This window comes from Scyliorhinus canicula, chromosome 18, assembly GCF_902713615.1.
Source record: "Scyliorhinus canicula chromosome 18, sScyCan1.1, whole genome shotgun sequence".
Classification (NCBI taxonomy): Eukaryota; Metazoa; Chordata; class Chondrichthyes; order Carcharhiniformes; family Scyliorhinidae; genus Scyliorhinus; species Scyliorhinus canicula.
The window spans coordinates 65,613,481-65,634,151 of NC_052163.1; the positions used below are offsets into that span (position 1 = coordinate 65,613,481).

Below are 20,671 nucleotides of genomic sequence, written 5' to 3' on the forward strand. Positions count from 1 at the left end.
AAGCCCAAAAGGAAGAAGTACCAAAATGAAAGTCCAGACTTCAGAAAGACATTAAGTAGAAATTATCCCAGTGCATCAAAGATCTTTATCCTTTTATTTTATGAATATTTTATTTCCCGCGTGAGCACCATTTCCCCCCTGTGTTGTTTGTCTGTGTGTGTATGTGTGTAGAGAGTGGGGGGAGTTAGGAAAGGGAAAGCCAGTTACATGTCAGTTTAATTATAATACTGTACATATTAAAAGATCACTTGCGTGTTAAAGTTACAAACCTGGTGACTACAGTTTATTGGGCTCAGCCAAGAACCTTGGGTATTATCTAATTTCACCTGTGTTGCGACTGTGGGTCAAGTGGGGTTGACCAGGGTATTGTGACAATTGGATGCATTGCTTTTATCTAGAATCAATAATTCACTGATTCTAGGACAGCCATATGGATTGGAAGATAGCAAATGTAACTCTGCTGTTCAAGAAAGGGGACGGAGAGAAAATAGGGAACGACAGACCAGTTAGCCTGACATCAATAGTTGGAAAAAGTGCTGGAATCTATAGGCACCTGGGATCCTAATTTGATTAGGCAGAGTTAATCCATCTTTGTGAAAATAAATTATGTTTTACGAATCAATAAGACATTTTTGTGGCTGTAACTTTCAGGGTGAATAAGGGAGGACCAGTGGACGTAGTATATTGGGATTTTCAGAAAGGATTTTATAAGGTGTCACACAAGAAGCTGAGGTTAGGACTACGGGATTTGGGTAATATCTCGTCATGGATTGAAGATTGGTTAAGGTGGGCAGGTGAATCAGCTGCCAATCTGCCAGCAGAGTTAGAAGGAACTCGCCTATGCATAATTAATGAGGTTCCAAGTGCAGAATCTGGCTCAGAATCCCGTCATTCTGGTTGGCAGCACAGGTGTCACCAGAGCCGCCCATCACTGCACTTAGTCTCAAAATGGGAGAATTCCACCTGTAATATTTACTGCAAGGGTTTGGAGAATAAGGGTGAGGAAGCGGTTTAGCACAGTGGGCAGGTTTAGCACAATGGGCTAAACAGCTGGCTTGTGATGCAGAACAAGGCCAGCAGCGCAGGTTCAATTCCCATACCAGCCTCCCCGAACAGGCGCCGGAATGTGGCGACTAGGGGCTTTTCACAGTAACTTCATTGAAGCCTACTTGTGACAATAAGCGATTATTATTATTATTAAGTGTTGCTGCAAATCCCTTACATGTGAAAAAGTTGAATCGTAAAAATTGACTTGTAATTTTTGGCTTAAAGGATTGTAACTTTTCATATACCTCATGCAAAAGTTGACACGTTTTGCAGAAATCAAGGTGCATTGGCTGCCCCGTTCACCTCTCCTCCCCACTCCCCCGGAACCCCTCCACACACCATTTTAAAAAGATCGCAGGTTGGAGACACCATCCAGGAAAATGGCAGACCAGACCAAGCCAGGATCCACTCATTACGGAAGTAGTAACAGGTCTCGGGCAGCTAGACAATCAGTGGACCCACCTGGAGCGTCAATCCTGGAGAGGATACTACGCGGGCCCATGTCAAGCACATATTGAAAATATTACTCCTGTAAATGTTACCCCTGGATTTTTTGTTTTAAAGCATGGTGGTGCAGTGATTAGCTCTACTGCCTCACAGCACCGAGGACTCAGGTTCGATCCCGGCCAAATGTTGCATTAAGAGTAAGGAGCATTGAAATGGAATCCACCATAGCAGATAATAGTGTGTAGAGAGTGTTACATTGAAGGATCCGGAGTTACCATACTGAGTGTTGTGATGAGGAACATGAAGAATATCCAGGATTTTATTTCTGAGCATCACCTGTATGATCAGCATGTCCTGCCGCAGGTCATCTCCATGTTTAAAGATGATCCCAATGGTATCCTTGGATATGGAGGTGAGGTCTGCACACTTAAACTCCAGCCACAGGGGCTTTTTCTTTGATGGCATGACTTTGCATTTATCCACCTGCAGGACAAGTCAACAGAAGGTGGAAGTGAATCAGATGAACCCTTTTATCCTGCAGTCTGGCAGGAATTTGATAATGCATTTATGTTGACTACAAAATGAACCCAGTTATGTTTTGTTTTTTGGTGTGTGATGCATCACTATAGGCGAGCATTTATACAGCACTCATCGCATCTCAGAGTTCTTGAAGAACTTAACACACAATAAACGATTTATAAGTTTAATATTATTTAGACAAAGTTGAAATCAAAAGATTTTTTAAAAATCTCATTACTGATAGTCCAATAATCTCAGTTTAGGTATAAATATCGATCTACCCTGAGATGCCCAGAGCAGGCCAATGTGTTTCTCAGATTCTCCAGTACTGGAATAGTTAAACCTGGAAATAGCATGGGAAATCAACAAGGCTACCTTGCAGCTTCCCAATCAATTGCTCCATGCTTTTGGGTATATCTGAACACAGACACACCACCCAGTACTGAGTTTGTCAACCTCAAACCAGGACATGTGGAACAGGCTATAATGAAAACAGTGTGCTTCTGAATGACCCAGATTGTCATTCAGTGGCCCCTGATGGAAATTATCTGCTTGCTGTTCCAACAGATAAGGGCAACACTGCCCCAAAAAGACTGTTCTGACAGTGAAAGTTAAACACTAGTCTGCATAGTGCATAGAACATACAGTGCAGAAGGAGGCCATTCGGCCCATCGAGTCTGCACCGACCCACTTAAGCCCTCACCCCCCCCCCCCCCTCCCCCCCCCCCCCCCCCCCCAATCCCCGTAACCCGATAACAACTCCGAATCTTTTTGGTCACTAAGTATGTACCCGTTAGGCAGGGAGGAAGTGGTCGAGTGAGGGAACCATGGGTTACTAAAGCAGTTGAAACACTTATCAAGAGGAAGAAGGAGGCTTATGTGAAGATGAGACGTGATGGTTCAGTTAGGGCGCTTGAGAGTTACAAGTTAGCTAGGAAGGCTCTAAAGAGAGAGCTAAGAAGAGCCAAGTGAGGACATGAGAAGTCTTTGGCAGGTAGGATCAAGGATAACCCTAAAGCTTTCTATAGGTATGTCAGGAATAAAAGAATGACTAAGGTAAGAGTAGGGCCAGTCAAGGACAGTAGTGAGAAGTTGTGCGTAGAGTCCGAGGAGATAGGAGAGGTGCTAAATGAGTATTTTTCGTCAGTATTCACACAGGAAAAAGACAAAGTTGTCGAGGAGAATACTGAGATACAGGCTACTGGACTAGAAGGGCTTGAGGTTCATAAGGAGGAGGTGTTAGCGATTCTGGAAAGTGTGAAAATAGATACGTCCCCTGGGCCGGATGGGATTTATCCTAGGATTCTCTGGGAAGCTAGGGAGGAGATTGCTGAGCCTTTGGCTTTGATCTTTAAGTCATCTTTGTCTACAAGAATAGTGCCAGAGGACTGGAGGATAGCAAATGTTGTCCCCTTGTACAAGAAGGGGAGTAGAGATAACCCCGGTAACTATAGACCAGTGAGCCTTACTTCTGTTGTGGGAAAAGTCTTGGAAAGGTTTATAAGAGATAGGATGTATAATCATCTGGAAAGGAATAATTTGATTAGAGATAGTCAACATGGTTTTGTGAAGGGTAGGTCGTGCCTCACAAACCTCATTGAGTTCTTCGAGAAGGTGACCAAACAGGTGTATAAGGGTAAAGCAGTTGATGTGGTGTATATGGATTTCAGTAAAGCGTTTGATAAGGTTCCCCACGGTAGGCTATTGCAGAAAATACAGAGGCATGAGATTCAGGGTGATTTAGCAGTTTGGATCAGAAATTGGCTAGCTGACAGAAGACAAAGAGTGGTGGTAGATGGGAAATGCTCTGACTGGTGTCCAGTTACTAGTGGTGTGCCACAAGGATCTGTTTCGGGGCCGTTGCTGTTTGTCATTTTTATAAATGACTTGGAGGAGGGCGTAGAAGGATGGGTGAGTAAATTTGCAGATGACATTAAAGTCGGTGGAGTTGTGGACAGTGCAGAAGGATGTTACAAGGATGTTACATGTTGCAGGTTACAGAGGGACATAGATAAGCTGCAGAGCTGGGCTGACAGGTGGCAAATGGAGTTTAATGCAGAAAAGTGTGAGGTGATTCATTTTGGAAGGGATAACAGGAAGGCAGAGTACTGGGCTAATGGTAAGATTCTTGGGAGTATGGACGAGCAGAGAGATCTCGGTGTCCATGTCCATAGATCCCTGAAAGTTGCCACCCAGGTTGAGAGGGTTGTTAAGAAGGCGTACGGTGTGTTAGCTTTTATTGGTAGAGGAATTGAGTTTCGGAGCCATGAGGTCATGTTGCAGTTGTACAAAACTCTGGTGCGGCCGCATTTGGAGTATTGTGTATTGTGTGCAGTTCTGGTCGCCACATTATAGGAAGGATGTGGAAGCATTGGAAAGGGTACAGAGGAGATTTACAAGAATGTTGCCTGGTATGGAGGGAAGATCCTATGAGGAAAGGCTGAAGGACTTGAGGCTGTTTTTGTTAGAGAGAAGAAGGTTAAGAGGGGACTTAATTGAGGCATACAAGATGATCAGAGGATTAAATAGGGTGGACATCGAGAGCCTTTTTCCTCGGATGGTGATGTCCAGCACGAGGGGACATAGCTTTAAATTGAGGGGAGATAGATATAGGACAGATGTCAGAGGTAGGTTCCTTACTCAGAGAGTAGTAAGGGCGTGGAATGCCCTGCCTGCAACAGTAGTGGACTCGCCAACACTAAACGCATTCAAATGGTCGTTGGGTAGGCATATATGGACGATAAGGGAATAGTGTAGAGGGACTTTAGAAGGGTATCACAGGACGGTGCAACATCGTGGGTCGAAGGTCCTGTACTGCGCTGTAATGTTCTATGTTCTATGTTCTACGGGCAATTTATCATGGCCAATCCACCTAACCTAACACATGACTGCGTGGCAAAACTTGGTTCCAACTCTATCTACAAGTTTGCTGACGATGCGACCATAGTGGGCCGGATCTCGAATAACGACGAGTCAGAATACAGGAGGGAGATAGAGAACCTAGTGGAGTGGTGTAACAACAACAATCTCTCCCTCAATGCCAGCAAAACTAAAGAGCTGGTCATTGACTTCAGGAAGCAATGTACTGTACACACCCCTGTCAGCATCAACGGGGTTGAGGTGGAGATGGTGAGCAGTTTCAAATTCCTAGGGGTGCACATCACCAAAAATTTGTCTTGGTCCACTCACGTCGATGCTATCACCAAGAAAGCACAACAGCGCCTATACTTGCTCAGGAAACTAAGGAAATTCGGCATGTCCACATTAACCCTTACCAACTTTTACAGATACACCATAGAAAGCATCCTATCAGGCTGCATCACAGCCTGGTATAGCAACTGCTCGGCCCAGGACCGCAAGGAACTCCAGAGAGTTGTGAATACCGCCCAGTCCATCACATGAACCTGCCTCCCATCCATGAACTCCATCTACACCTCCCGCTGCCTGGGGAAAGTGGGCAGCATAATCAAGGATCCCTCCCACCCGGCTTACTCACTTTTCCAACTTCTTCCATTGGGCAGGAGATACAGAAGTCTGAAAACACGCACGAACAGACTCAAAAACAGCATCTTCCCCACTGTCACCAGACTCCTAAATGACCCTCTTATTGACTGACCTCATTAGCACTACACCCTGTATGCTTCATCCGATGCCAATGCTTATTTAGTTACATTGTATATCTTGTGTTGCCCTATTATGTATTTTCTTGTATTTTCTTGAATTTTGGTTAACTCCATTTTCTTCCCATGTACTGAATGATCTGTTGAGCTGCTTGCAGAAAAATACTTTTCACTGTATCTCGGTATACATGAGAATAAACAAATCCAATCCAATCCAATCCAAACCTGCATGTCTTTGGACTGTGGGAGGAAACCGGAGCACCCGGAGGAAACCCACGCAGACACGGGGAGAACATGCAGACTCCCCACAGACAGTGACCCAGCAGGGAATCGAACCTGGGACCCTGGAGCTGTGAAGCCACAGTGCTATCCACTTGTGCTACCGTGCTGCCCTAAAGTCTGTTCGACAATTTACAAGTGAATGCTTTAGCAACATCCCTCCCACTCTACAACAGCAATCTGTGTCCCCAAATTCACAGTCATGATACTCTGAGGGCTATTTTGGCTAAAGAGTGAAAATAGGCTCAAAACAGATATTGTGCTATTCAGAAATACCTGTTTGAAAGTGTGGATTTAGCTGACAATTTTAAGGCTAATTGATGATTTTCCCGATTCAAACATTTCCACAGGTGCAGAAACTGCCTCTCACGTGCCGATTGGATACAGTTTCCTCAGAGCTGTTTTGTAAACTGCACTCAGCCACTTCCCACTGAAGGTGTAGATTGCTCTCACTGGGAGGAAAGCCAAACAGGACAGATGGTTCAAGAACTGAGCGAAAGAGCATACAGGATCTTGGACACATCACGTTAGAGAGGTCTAGAGGTGCAGGGATGTCCCAAATCCAAGGGATGTTGGAAGGGGCAAGTGAGGAAGGGAGGGGAGAAAGATCCCTCCTCACCCTCATGTCCCTCTCCCTTAGGGCTACTCTGCCTGGTCTCAGATCTTCCTCCCATTACTCCTGCAGATCAAGATGGACCCCCAGCAAGATGCCAATGACCAAACAGTACCTTTCTTCTGCAGACTCCTGCAAGGTGTCCAATAAGGTAAAGTAGCACAGAACTCACTCTCCTTAAGTGTAGTCTTGGGAGCGTATTCAGAATAAATGTTGATAAAGTATTGGTAACGCCTTAACAGAGAATCCCAGAAAATCCTCTTCAAAATACCAGTAGAAAGTGAACAGTAAAATACATTATAACTATAAAAAGCATCAAAATCACAACTAGCTTAATTCTGTATGATTGTTGTTACAAGAGGGTCAAAATCCTGGAACGCCCTCCATAACAGCACTGGACTGCAGTGGTTCAAGAAGGCAGCTCACCACTACATTCTTAAGGGCATTTAGGGATGGGCACTAGCCAGCAACGCCCACATCCCACGAATGAATATTAAAAAAGGGTATCAGGAGAAGTGCTAGCCACCAAAATGTTGTGCAGCCCTGAATGCTAGCAGATAATATAAATTGAAATCAGCCTCTTAATGATCTTCTGGGAAGCTGTTCATAGCACAAGATTCAACTCCTTTACCAAGACAGTGTCTTATATTAAACACAGACTAAACTGGCATTTTCAGCTTAAGACCACACCCTGGACATCTCAAAGGCTCTTTGTGATCAAAATATCCACAGGAAATTGCTTCCATATATTTTAACTTACCACAAGAACACCTGCACGGAGTCCAGGATCGTAAGGAACCCGGAAACATTCAGGAAAACCAGTTGATTGGAGCTTCTCAAGTTTGTGTCTCAACTGAGAGATCGCTACAAACAATATAAAAATCAGGGAAAAAAATCAGATACTTGTCAGCTTTAATGAAAAGAGCACTCCCGTGTCAGCTCAGTTGGTAGAACTCTCATCTTCGAGTCAGTCAGTTCAAATCCCACTCTGGAGACTTTGAGAGCAAACAATGTGGGACTGGAAGAGTGCTGCACTGTCAGGGGTGACATCTTTCAGATAAGACATTGACCCCAGGCCATGTCTGCTCCCTCGGGTAAACATAAAGCATCCCATGGAACTACTTTGATAAAGGGCAACAGCGTTATCCCTGGTGTCCTGGTCAATATCTATACTATGCTTCAATCGACGTCTTTAAAAATATATATAGATTACCTTGTCATTATCACATTGCTGTTTGTGGGAGGTTTTTATGTGCAAACTGGCTGCTGTGTTTCCTACATTACAGTAGTGTCTACACTTGAAAGTATTTCATTGTCCTTTGGCAACCCTGACGTTGCAATAGGTGCTACAGTCCTTATTTTCTTCCCTCTCACTCCTGGTTTACACTGCACCTATTCCAGTTGTTAGATCTTTTCTTTATATATTTTATATCCCAGTCAAATCCCAGGTATTCAGTTCAAGGGAGTGCAGATTTGATCACATCTGGAACACAACCGGCTCAGCCTTCATCAACAGATGTGGCTGCACCATATCAGCCACTGTTTCCTCTGGCAAACACACTCACTACTCCAGGATCCTCCAACAGACTTCCAGAGATAACCCCTGGCTTCATTCCTTCACAATCAGCCATCTCTTTAAACCTGCCTCCTCTGCACTCTTGCCTCCAACATCTAGAGCAAAAAGCTCATGAAGTTACTTTGTTACCATGGGAAAAGGAACAATGGTGAATTGCAGAAAATACGGAGGCTGGGGATTGAGGGTGATTTAGAGATGTGGATCAGAAATTGGCTAGTTGAAAGAAGACAGAGGGTGGTGGTTGATGGCAAATGTTCAGAATGGAGTTCAGTTACGAGTGGCGTACCACAAGGATCTGTTCTGGGGCCGTTGCTGTTTGTCATTTTTATAAATGACCTAGAGGAGGGCACAGAAGGTTGGGTGAGTAAATTTGCAGACGACAATAAAGTCGGTGGAGTTGTAGACAGTGTGGAAGGATGTTGCAGGTTACAGAGGGACATAGATAAGCTGCAGAGCTGGGCTGGAGGTGGCAAATGGAGTTTAATGTAGAGAAGTGTGAGGTGAGTCACTTGGGAAAGAATAACAGGAATGCGGAATATTTGGCTAATGGTAAAATTCTTAGCAGTGTGGATGAGCAGAGGGATCTCGGTGTCCATGTACATAGATCCCTGAAAGTTGCCACCCAGGTTGATAGGGTTGTGAAGAAGGCCTATGGTGTGTTGGCCTTTATTGGTAGAGGGATTGAGTTCCGGAGCCATGAGGTCATGTTGCAGCTGTACAAAACTCTGGTACGGCCGCATTTGGAGTATTGCGTACAGTTCTGGTCGCCTCACTATAGGAAGGACGTGGAAGCTTTGGAACGGGTGCAGAGGAGATTTACCAGGATGTTGCCTGGTATGGAGGGAAAATTTTATGAGGGAAGGCTGATGCACTTGAGGTTGTTTTCGTTAGAGAGAAGGTTAAGAGGTGACTTAATAGAGGCATACAAAATGATCAGAGGGTTAGATAGGGTGGACAGTGAGAGCCTTCTCCCGCGGATGGAGGTGGCTAGCACGAGGGGACATAGCCTTAAATTGAGGGGTAATAGATATAGGACAGACGTCAGAGGTAGGTTTTTTACGCAAAGAGTGGTGAGGCCGTGGAATGCCCTACCTGCAACAGTAGTGAACTCGCCAACATTGAGGGCATTTAAAAGTTTATTGGATAAGCATATGGATGATAATGGCATAGTGTAGGTTAGATGGCCTTTAGTTTTTGACTTCCCATGTCGGTGCAACATCGTGGGCCGAAGGGCCTGTACTGCGCTGTATCGTTCTATGTTCTATGTTCTAATGACATGAGGAAAGCCTGTTTTATGTAGTGAATGGTTAGGATCTATAGAACATAGAGTGCAGAAGGAGGCCATTCGGCCCATCGAGTCTGCACCGACCCACTTAAGCCCTCACTTCCACCCTATCCCCGTAACCCAATAACCCCTCCTAACCTTTTTGGTCACTAAGGGCAATTTGACATGGTCAATCCACTTAACCTGCACGTCTTTGGATTGTGGGAGGAAACCGGAGCACCCAGAGGAACCCACACAGACACGGGGAGAATGTGCAGGTTCCGCGCTGACAGTGACCCAGTGGGGAATCGAACCTGGGACCCTGGCGCTGTGAAACCACAGTGCAACTGTTCTTCCCAGAAGAGTGCACTGTCTGAATGTGTGGTGGAGGCAGATTTAATCGTGGCTTTCAAAGAGGAATTGGATAAGCACCTGAAAAGAGAACATTTTCAAGGCTGTGAAGGAAGGGCAGGAGAGTGGGACTATAGATGAGTTGCTGTTGTAGAGAACGGGCACAGATGTGACAGATTGAATGGCCTCTTCTTTGCTGTAACAATCCTACGGTTTTATTTATTTATTTTTTATAAATTTAGAATATCCAATTATTTATTTATTTCCAATTAAGGGGCAATTTAGCATGGCCAATCCACCTACCCTGCACATCTTTGGGTTGTGGGGTTGAAACCCACGCAGACACGGGGAGAATGTGCAAAGTCCCCACGGACAGTGACTCAGGGCCGGGATTCGAACCTGGGTCCTCAGCGCCGTAGGCAGCAATGCTAACCACTGGGCCACATGCCGCCCTTATCCTATGGTTTTATAATTGAGATGCCTTTTTAATTCTAGAGCTGCCTCTTAAGCTTCGCCAAATCACCAAACCTCCACAAATACCCCTTGCCCTGGCCTTGAGCCCACATCTTTCTTTAGTTTCTCTCCTATTTTCCCTCATGTCCTTTCTCAGCTCGTTTTCTTTACCGGACCCAGTACCTGCACCTTTGACCCCATTCCCAATACTTTCTTCAACAACTTCCTTATCTCACTCATCTGCGCTGGCGTTGCAAATACTTTCCTCTCCCCAGGCATTGTCCCTTTTTCTTTCAAAACTGTTCTCACCTCCCCACCCTACACAAAATAAATAATGTTTGACCCCTCATTCCTTGAAAGTTTTTAATCCCATCTCCAATCTTCTTTCCTCTGCAAAGTCCTTGAACATTTATGGAACCATGGCACAGTGGTTAGCACTGCTACCTCACAGCACCAAGGAAAACTGGGTTCATTTCCGGCCTTGGGTGACGGTGTGGAATTTGCACCTTCTCCCATGGGTTTCCTCCGGGTGCTCCGGTTTCCTCTCAAAGATATGCAGGTTAAGTGAATTAGCCATGCTAAATTGCCCCTTAGTATCCAAAGATGTGGAGGTTAGATGAGATTATGGGAATAGGGTGGGGGAGTGGGCCTAGGTAGGGTGCTCTTTCAGAAGGTCGGTGCAGCCTCAATGGGTCAAATGCCCTCCTGCACTGTAGGGATTCTAACAAATTTGTGTTAATCTTTCCCACAACTCTATCTTTGGAGCTCTAGTATTAGGTTTTTAGCATTAGTCTTTGAGATGATTTCCCACACTATTTATCTCAAGCATCTTTCTTCCTTTGTTCAAATCAATGGTCACTCTCCTCGCTTGACTTCACTTGTACCTTCTCTTCTTACCTTCATATCTTCACTTCCTATTCCCTAAGGATCTATCTTTGTCTCTCTCCGATTACTCATCTACTTGCTGTTCCTTGGCATCACCATCGTCAGACAAGGTGTCAGTGTCCACATTTACACTGATAACACCTAGCTCTATTCCTCCACCACCTCTTTGGACCCATCCTCTATCTTTGTGTTCTCAGACCAAATGGCTGAACTTCAGTCTTGGATAAGACTTCATTTACTCAAGTTAAACATTGGGAAGGTCAAAGCCATAAACATTGTACCCTTGTCACTGATTCCATCCTTCTTCTTGGCCACTGTCTCAAACAGAACAAGACTCTTTATAATTTCCAAATCATATTTTACCCTGGGCATATCTTCTCACCATGAATCCTCCATCACAAAGACCATCCATGTTAATATAACCTGCTGCATCATTGCCCTTTCATCCTCCATAAACATCAGTTCAACCAAAGCTCTGTTGTCCTTTAGGGGCAGCCTGGTAGCACAAGTGGATAGCACGGTGGCTTCACAGCGTCCCAGGTTCGATTCCCCAGGGTCACTGTCTGCGTGGAGTTTGCACATTCTCCCAGTGTATGCGTGGGTTTGCTCCGGTTTCCTCCCACAGTCCAAAGACGTGCAGGTTAGGTGGATTGGCCATGCTAAATTGTCCTTAGTGACCAAAAACGATTAGAAGGGGTTATTGGGTTACGGGGATAGGGTGGATGTGAGGGCTTAAGTGGGCCGGTGCAGACTCGATGGGCCGAATGGCCTCCTTCTGCACTCTATGTTCTATGTTCCTGTTGAGCTTCAAGTCCCTTCCAATCGTCATCTTGTCTTTTTTCTCCCACATTGCTTCCCACTCCCACCATCATATTAAAATAAAAATGCTTATCCTGATGTTTAAATCTCTTCATGAACTTGCACCTTCTTATCACCATTTTTTCCTCCAGACATACACCCCCACCCCACCCACCAGCATTATCAACCCCTCCTGAATTCTGGCCTCTTGTATAACCCCCAACCCTTCCCTCTACTATTGGCAGCCATGGCTTCAACTTCCTAGGCCACTGAATGCACTGCCTTAACTCCTCTACCTCTTCAATGCCCTCTCCTGCTTTCAGACACTCCTTGCAATCCACCACTTTGGCCAAGCTTTTGGTCTCCTGTCCGAATATCTCTTTCTTTTATATTGCTGAAGAGATACATGCTGTCAAAGCTTTTCCTCTTGTACTCATCAGGACAATTCACAAGATTACCAAATGTAAAGGGAACTACAATTTATACTTCATGAGAAGAAAGTGTTGGTTGTTAGAGGTGTTGCCATGGTGGATGCACCAGTTAACTGATGACTGACAGTAAACTATCAAGATTTGTTGAAATTTAAACCAGGCAGGTTAATTCTGATTGATCGAAGCATTGCCCTGGGGAATAAGCCAGACAATAGTCCCAGTAAGAAGTCTTACAACACCAGGCTAAGTCCAACAGGTTTGTTTGGAGTCACTAGCTTTCGGAGCACAGCTCCTTCATTACCTGATTCATCCAATCATCTCCATTCTGGCTAGGACTTGGCGCATCACCCCATTGAAGCCAAAAATGTATAAACATACCTTGAGCAGAAACGTCATACTTTTCAGCAGTGACGTTCTTTATCTCCAATGTGACTTTGTGCAGAGCTTCCATCACCTTGACCTGCCTCATGAAATCCATCAGCATGGCTGTCCCACAGCCTCGGAGGTAGGCCTCCAGAATGACGGCATAGCGCTGCCGATAGTGCATCGACTCAGCCACCTCACTCCTCAGAAACCAGAACAGAAAATGTCCAGTTCGTTTACTCTAGCAACAGGTCAAAATTAAAAGGTCAGGCAAGTTTTTAAAAGAGAAAATTATTTGGGGATGGAATAGAATAAAAACATGTTCTTCCAATCTAAAAAGGGAGAATTTATACTCACTCTTAATGCTCGTTGGAGAAGAAATCGAGCGAGGGCACTGTCATGGTAGGGCTCAAACTTGACTGCCTGAAATCAGTTTAATTTAATATGTGAATAAGCACACAAGTCTCAGGGAGGGACACAAAGCAACAACAACTCACACTTTTTCTATTTGTCCCTGGATGTGGGTGTTATGGCTAGGCCAGCATTTATTGTCCATCCCCAATTGTCTTTGAGAAGGTGGTGGTGAGCTGCCTTCTAAAATCACTGCGGTGGAGGTACACTCTCAGTGCTGTCCAGGATTTTGATCAAGCAACAGTGAAGGAACAGTCATATATTTCCAAGTCAGGATGAAATGTAACATGGAGGTGAATTTGTAGCTGTTGGTATTCTCATGCAATTTGTGACCATCTTCTTCTAAGCCACAGAATCATAGAATTCCTACAGTGCAGAAGGAAGCCATTCAGCCCGAGTCTGCGCCAAGCCTCCAAAAGAGGACTCCACCCAGGTCCACTCGCCCACCCTATCCCCATAATCCTGCAACCTAACCTGCACATCCCTGGTCACTAAGGGCCAAATTAGCATGGCCAATTCATGTAACCTGCGCACCTTTGGACTGTGGGAGGAAACCGGAGCACCCGGATGAAACCCATGCATTCATGGAGAGAACGTGCAAACTCCACACATTCGCCCAAGGCCGGAATCGTACCCGTATTCCTGACATTGTGAGGTAACAGTGCTGACCACTGTGCCACTGTGTTAGACAACATTTGATACTGAGCTACATAAGGAGATAGAAGGGCAAGTGGCCGTAAACCTGGTCAAAGAGTCAAGTTTTAAGTGGCATCCTAAAGAATGGATGAGAATTAGAGAAATGGAGAGGTTTTGGGTGGGAATTCCAGAGCTGTGGGCTTTGGAAACTGAAGACACAGCCACCAAAGGAGGGCAGTGGGTGGTGGGGGGGGGGGGGGGGGGGGGGGGGGGGGGTGGTGGGGGGGGGGGGGGGGGGGTGGAAGAGAAAGACATTTCTGATGTGGTAAAGGTCAGAATCAGAGAAGCACAGGAATCTTGGGAGTGTTTTGAACTGAAAGAGGGCAAGAGACATGGTGGGGGAAAATTCTTCGAGGAATTTGAAATGAGAATTTTAAAATCAGGGAGTTGTTTAACTGGGTGAAATGAAATGAAATGAAAATTGCTTATTGTCACGAGTAGGCTTCAATGAAGTTACTGTGAAAAGCCCCTAGTCGCCACATTCCGGCGCCTGTTCGGGGAGGCTGGTATGGGAATCGAACCGTGCTGCTGGCCTGCTTGGTCTGCTTTATAAGCCAGCGATTTAGCTGAGTGACAATGTGGATTTGTGAGCAGAGACAGGGGTGATGGATTAACAAGACAGGGCAGCAGAGTTTTAAATGAGTCCAAGCTTATACAGGGTGGAAATAGGAAACCAACCAGGAAAACATCAGAATGGTCGAGTCCAGGGGTAACAATGGCAATAATATTGTAATATAAGCAACAAAAAAAACCTCCGAAACACAAGATGCTAAGTTCCCTTTTCCCAACCAGACAGCTACACAGCAGCTCCCAGCTGCCCATCACCTGAAGACCTGGACTTTTACCCACGTCACTGCCAACTGGTCTATATGATCTATAAGAAAGGGCCAGTGAGTTTCCTTTTAACCCAGTAAGGAATGTGGCCGCTGCCCTTGAGTTCTGGATTCAGCAGCTTCGGGAAAAATGGTCACAAATGCCAGGGACATGGAGCGTTAGAGTGAAGAGTGTAAGTTTTTTAAAAAATGATTTCATACAATGTGAGCATTTCTTCCACAACTATGTTTGTTGCCCAGCCCTAACTGCCCCAGAGAAAGTGGTGATGAGCTGCTTTCTTGAACCTACAGTGCTGTTAGGGAGAGAGTTCCAGGATTGGGCTCAGCGACAGTGAGGCAACGGTGATATATTTACAAGTCAGGATGGCGAGTGGCTTGGGGGCAAACTTGAAGGTGGTGGTGTTCCCGTCTACTGCTCTTGGCCTTCTCGGTAGTAGATGTCACGGGTTTGGAAGGTGTTGTTGAAGTCGGCTTATTGAGTTGCTGCAGTGAATCTTGCTTATGATGCACACTGTTGTCACTGCATTATGTCAAACAGGTTATCCTCTCAAAACAATTAAGTTAATCAGAGTCATACACCACCTTCTCTTAACAAATCCATGCTGACAATTTTGGATTAATCAGTGCCTTTCTAAATTACTAATGTTTACTCTCTCTGAGAATGTTTCTACTAATTTTCCCACCACCTAGGTTAGACTGTCCTGGGATTACTTAATCTGTCACTCTGATATGGTGGCACAATAGTTAGCACTGTTGCCTCACAGCACCAGGGACCCAAGTTCAATTCCGGCCTTGGGTGACTGTCTGCATGGGTTTCCTCCAGGTGTTCTGGTTTCCTCCCACAGTCCATAGATGTGCACTTTACACGGGTTCTGGGGATAGAGTGGAGGAGCGGACCTAGATAGGGTGCTCTTTTGAAGGATTAGTGCATTTTTGATGAGCCAAATGCCTCTTTCTGCACTATAGGAATTCTGTGCCTTTAGCCAGAGTGGATTGGAAAGTGATGGTTGGAAATTCCGCTACTTCCTCCCTTGCCTTTTTTTAACAATGTGGGATACATTCTATTTGGGCCCAGTGGCGATATCTCCACTTTCAACTATGCTAAACTCCTTAATATTTCCTCTCTCTCTATGTTACAACTATCCAATATTACACATTTCACCTCCTTAATTAAAATGTTTACATTTATTTCACAAAGACAAGAATAAAGTATTTGTTACGAACCCTTCCATGTCCACATACAGAGTTCTCGCCTCCGCCTTACTCTTAGTAATCCTCTTACTCATTATTTATTGCCATTTGTGTTTGCCCTTTGTGGGGCTTGTCTCTTTAGGGGCAACACAGCTGAGTAAAAGTCACATGGCCTGTGCTACCCTTAAAGAGAGTGTCACCACAGACATCTTTGGTTTTCCGCTATTCTGCTTACCAATATCTTTCATGCTCTCTTACTAGTTTCCTAATTTTCTTTTGCATTTCACTCCTGCACTTTCTAAGCTCCTCCAGGCTTTTTGAATTATTGAGCTCTCAGTATCTGTTACAAGCTTCCCTCTTTTTATCTTCTCCTATTCTATCTTCCTTGCCGTCAGGTAGTGGGTGGGGGTGGGTGGTGCAGCCTAGGTTTGGGAGTCCCACCAGCTTTCTTTCCAGGAACATATTTGTTCTGAACACTCTCCATCTTCTCCGTGAATATCTCCCACCGCTCTGATATCCTCAAGTAGCTCACATTTGCCAGAGTCTTGTTTCTTAAGCACCAAATAATTAGCCATTCACCGTGTATGGTGGCTAGTGCAGGGAGACTGATGTGGGTAGTTACCAAAAATGAGCTCAATTCCAGACTCAAGGATCGCTACACATTTACCTTCAAGGCACTGAGCAGCAATGAACCATTGATTGACTTTCCCCCTCTTCTGCCTATGGATACAATAATACGACAGCCTTTACTGATATCTACTAACTTAGCACTGACTAATTGATAGGGCCTGAGGTCTTTGGTTTTCATGGTATTGTGCAACACAAATTACTACCTTTATCAGACAGACCTGTAGACTTACTGCATCATTGCACCACATGTAGAATGGAAGGTTAGTTTACCTGGACCAACTGTAAGAGATAACGTAGCACCTCACTATTGTCAAGTGTCTCCAGCTTTTGAATGGCCAATGCCCGAACCTGTTCATCTGAAAATCGGCAATCCAGAAGCTGCATTGCAAGTCCCACATCCAAGGGACTTCTGTCCCAAATGTCCTGTCTGTCTAAAAGCTGGTGAGTTTTCAGCACTACCTCCTGTTGTCCCCATTTGACTGAGCTAAGAAACTTGGGGTAGGCCTTCGGCTGCCTCAGGCATTCGTGTTTGAAGTGCCACAACAATTCTTTGTCCTCTATGCTCAGTGGGTTCAAAGGGTCAGTGCTGATGATCTCTTCAAATTGTTTGCGCAGCTGACTGTGCATCTCGTGGCCTGACCGCTCAATCTCGGGGTCATGACAGCTTCGTGGAAGAGCAATTGGGTAATTGTACCGGTCCAGCAGGATGCAAATGGCCATGGAGGTCTGCCTGTCAGGATTGGTTGCTGATGTGAGCTTGTCAGCTTCAATGGTGCCTTGTTCTTCACCTTTATCAGGAATCTTCCACATGTGAAGTACATACTCTCCTTGTCGAAGGAGAGATCGATGGTTAATCACCAACAGGTTGACGTAATACAGCATATGGTTCTTACTCTTGATGTCCCACATGTTATCATCTTGCGATTGAAATGCACCCCTCGCACCTTGTGCCGGTGCCTTACCACAGTAAACTTGAAGATTCAGTCGTGCCCCTCTGGGCAGGTCCTTGACTTTAATATCAAATTCAAGCCAAACATTCCACAGCACTTCTTCAGTAAAGGCTTTTGTAGCGGTCCTTTGTTGTGCAAGCACCTGCTGCCCATGCAGTATACTAGCCTCAACAAAGACAGTAAGTTCTGTGTTTTTTGGGAGCACAGGAATATCAATCCCTGTAATCTTGACCCTGAACTTTCTGTTGCAATCCCAGAGAGATATGGTGAATACTTTGTCATGATCTCTTCCTTCCAGGGTTAATTGCTCATGTGATCCAGTGACCCCAGTACAGTCGTCCACAAGAGGCCACTCTTCCTTCTGAACTTCATCTAGAGCTGGGTCTGGGGGCAGGTCCAGGACAAAATGAATTTCTTCACCATTCTTCAGGCAGCTCCTCACCCAGTGGAAGTCCTTGATTGGGTTGTCACCAACTATGTAATCCTCCCTGCCACAGACCCTAAGAACAAAGTCTTCCTCATTATGGCTCTCAGCAATGTCCAGCAGCCCCTTTTTGTTGGCCATCTTTTTGAAGAAGTTCTTCAGAATGCTTTGTGGCGTCTCATCAATGGAAACCTTTATAGTCAGACTTGTCGTCCCCCTGTGAATAATTATGAAAATGTTATTATTGCAGATCTTGCTCAGCAGATATTCAGGCAAGGGCTTGGAGATGATCCAAGGGTCCATTGAGTACAGTCTTGCGTCCCTGGTGGACACTTCATTCAGCTGAGGGGTAATCAGCTTCCGCCGAGTAAATTCCAGCTCGTCATCATGGACATTGCTCACATCAGTGACATCGTAGCCAATCAGGTAGTTCAGGTCATTCTGCAACTGCAAGGATTCCTTGGAGGCTTTTGTTTTCTGGACCAAGTGAATCTTGCCGTTGCTTTTCTGCAGCGCCTTCCAGTAGTTAATGCAGTCCAGCGTTTGGATCACCTGGTGTTTGTCGTATATCTCGTACAGCTGCCCCTTCTTCTGGTACATTAACCTGAACTGGTCCGGGCTAAGCTTCCGATAGAAATCCGGGCAAGCACTGATTCCACCAGCTTTCACCCAAACCTTGGCTTTCAGTTGCTCTACTGTGTAATTCCCAGCCACCTCCAGGGAGACCTTCTCATGGTCATTATTGAACTTGTTGCGCGTAGGTAAGACAAACTCAATGGCTAGCTGCTCCAGAGAATAGTACTGCATGTTCCTGCTTGTGTTGGCTCGCATCTTCCTTCTTCTCCTCCTGTTTTCCTCTCTCATGACAATGGGAAACTCATGATTGTCATTCTTTGGCTCTTCCATGCCAGGGGTGATCTGTTGAGGAGACAGAATTCAGAAAAAAAATGTGTTCATGTGATACAGTACTGAAGAACCTTTGGATCACTGGGACATGAAAAAATAAATAAAAAGAGCTTTATTCTGCTTTTTTGGGGGAACTTACTGCTGAACCAAAAAAGATGGTTGCCACAAGTCATATGACCAGAGTTGACCCTTTGTTCAGGAGCTACCACCGTGAGTTAGTAAAACAAATTAATTCTTCACTTCACCTGTGGAGTCTCACACCTCAATGTGCAGACCCTGAAAGTAGAAGTACAGACAAACCGCAGCCTCTGGCTGGAACTACCATAAAAGAGAGAGTTTGAAAGTCACTATATTGGAAGATTTATTTTAAAAAGGAGCCAGTTACAGCAGTAAGGAGAGATGATATATTAATGGGGGCATCATATAAAGCTTTGTGGACAGAGTTTAGAAATAAAAAACGGACAGCCACATTGCTAGGTGTTTATTATAGATCCCCAGACAGTCAGCTGGAAATTGAGGAACAAGCATGTGCACAATCCGCAGAGGCGTGTATCAATGATAATAGGGTAACTGCATTAGGTGATTTCAACTTTCTCAACTTTAATTTGGATAGTCTGCTAGACACCTCCACCTCGTGTGTGAGGTTGGGGCTGATACAGCTGAAGATGGTGAATAGAGCGCATTGTACAAGGGCGAGGATGAGCTGGATCTTTGAGGGGGTAAAAGATGTGTGTGAACGTTATGGGGTGGGGGGGGGGGCGTAAACCACATTCATATGTTATGGTCCTGTCCAAAGCTGGAGGATTACTGGAAGGAGGTGTTTAGGGTAATCTCTAAAGTGGTGCACGTGAAACTGGATCTCGGCACTCAGGAGGCCATATTCGGGGTGTCGGACCAGCTGGGGTTGGAAACGGGTGCGGAGGCAGATGTTATAGCCTTCGCCTTGTTGATCGCCCGAAGGCGGATCCTGTTAGGGTGGAGATCAACCTCACCACACTGTGCCCTGGCGTGGTGGGGGACCTGCTGGAATTCTTAACGCTTGAAAAGGTCAAATTTGAACTTTGGGGTAGGATGAAGATGTTCTACAATTCATGGGCGTTATTCATTGTGCACTTTCGAGAATTGGATCTTATTGAACATTAGGGGAAGATTGGCTGGGAGGGTTGGGGGAGAGGGACTGTATGTGTTAATGGTGACTATGGGTGATTCCTGATTCCTTTTTGTCATTTGTTTATGTTATGTTTATGGCTGGGGTTTGATGGGAGGATGGGATCGTTGTCATTGATATGGGGATTGACATTACATTTGTTACTGATTATTATTTATTGTTGGGTGTAAATTTGGGAGAAAATGTGAAAGAGGAGAATAAAAAATATATTTTTTTTAATTAATTGGGATAGTCATGGTGTTAAGGGCTTAGATGGAGTGGAAAAGAGTGGAGATGGCGTCATGTAGAGGTACGAGCCTGGGTGCCATGGTAACGGCGCCGTTGCCGCTCTCCCCTAAGTGGTTTACCACGAGCCCGCTGGTGGCGGCGACCCTAAGAATCTGGGGACAGTGGAGGCGGCATAGGGGGGAAACAGGGGGCTCGATGGAGGCTCCACTGGGTGGCAACCATCGGTTCATCCCGGGGAACAAGGATGGGGGATTTAGGGGGTGGCAAAGGGCGGGCATCAGCAAATTGAGAGACCTGTTTATTGGTGGGAGGTTTGCGGGCCTGGGGGAACTGGAAGATAAATTTGGCCTTCCCCAAGGGAACATGTTCAGATACTTGCAGGTAAAGGCGTTTGCTAGGCGACAGGTAGAGGGATTCCCTTTGCTGCCCTCGCAGGGGACGATGGACAGAGTGCTTTCGGGGGTGTGGGTCGGAGAGGGGAAGGTGTCTGACATCTATAAGGTAATGCAGGAGGTGGAGGAGTCGTCAGTGGAGGAGCTGAAGGCTAAATGGGAGGAGGAACTCGGGGAGCAGATAGAGGACGGGACT

General features: G+C 45.5%; 1 protein-coding gene across 4 annotated transcripts in view; it reads right to left on the bottom strand.

Annotated features, from left to right (window-relative positions):
* pik3cg (phosphatidylinositol-4,5-bisphosphate 3-kinase, catalytic subunit gamma) overlaps positions 1 to 20,671 on the bottom strand; it is a 77,600-nt gene that overhangs the window by 42,265 nt on the left and 14,664 nt on the right. For all 4 annotated transcript variants that reach the window (XM_038777739.1, XM_038777740.1, XM_038777741.1 and 1 more), the window contains 5 exons: positions 16,678 to 18,699; positions 13,004 to 13,069; positions 12,662 to 12,887; positions 7,286 to 7,389; positions 1,831 to 1,977 (listed from right to left, as the gene is read on the bottom strand). In XM_038777739.1, coding sequence (XP_038633667.1) covers positions 1,831 to 1,977; positions 7,286 to 7,389; positions 12,662 to 12,887; positions 13,004 to 13,069; positions 16,678 to 18,699 — 2,565 coding nt within the window. The remainder of the gene's footprint in view (positions 1 to 1,830; positions 1,978 to 7,285; positions 7,390 to 12,661; positions 12,888 to 13,003; positions 13,070 to 16,677; positions 18,700 to 20,671) is intronic.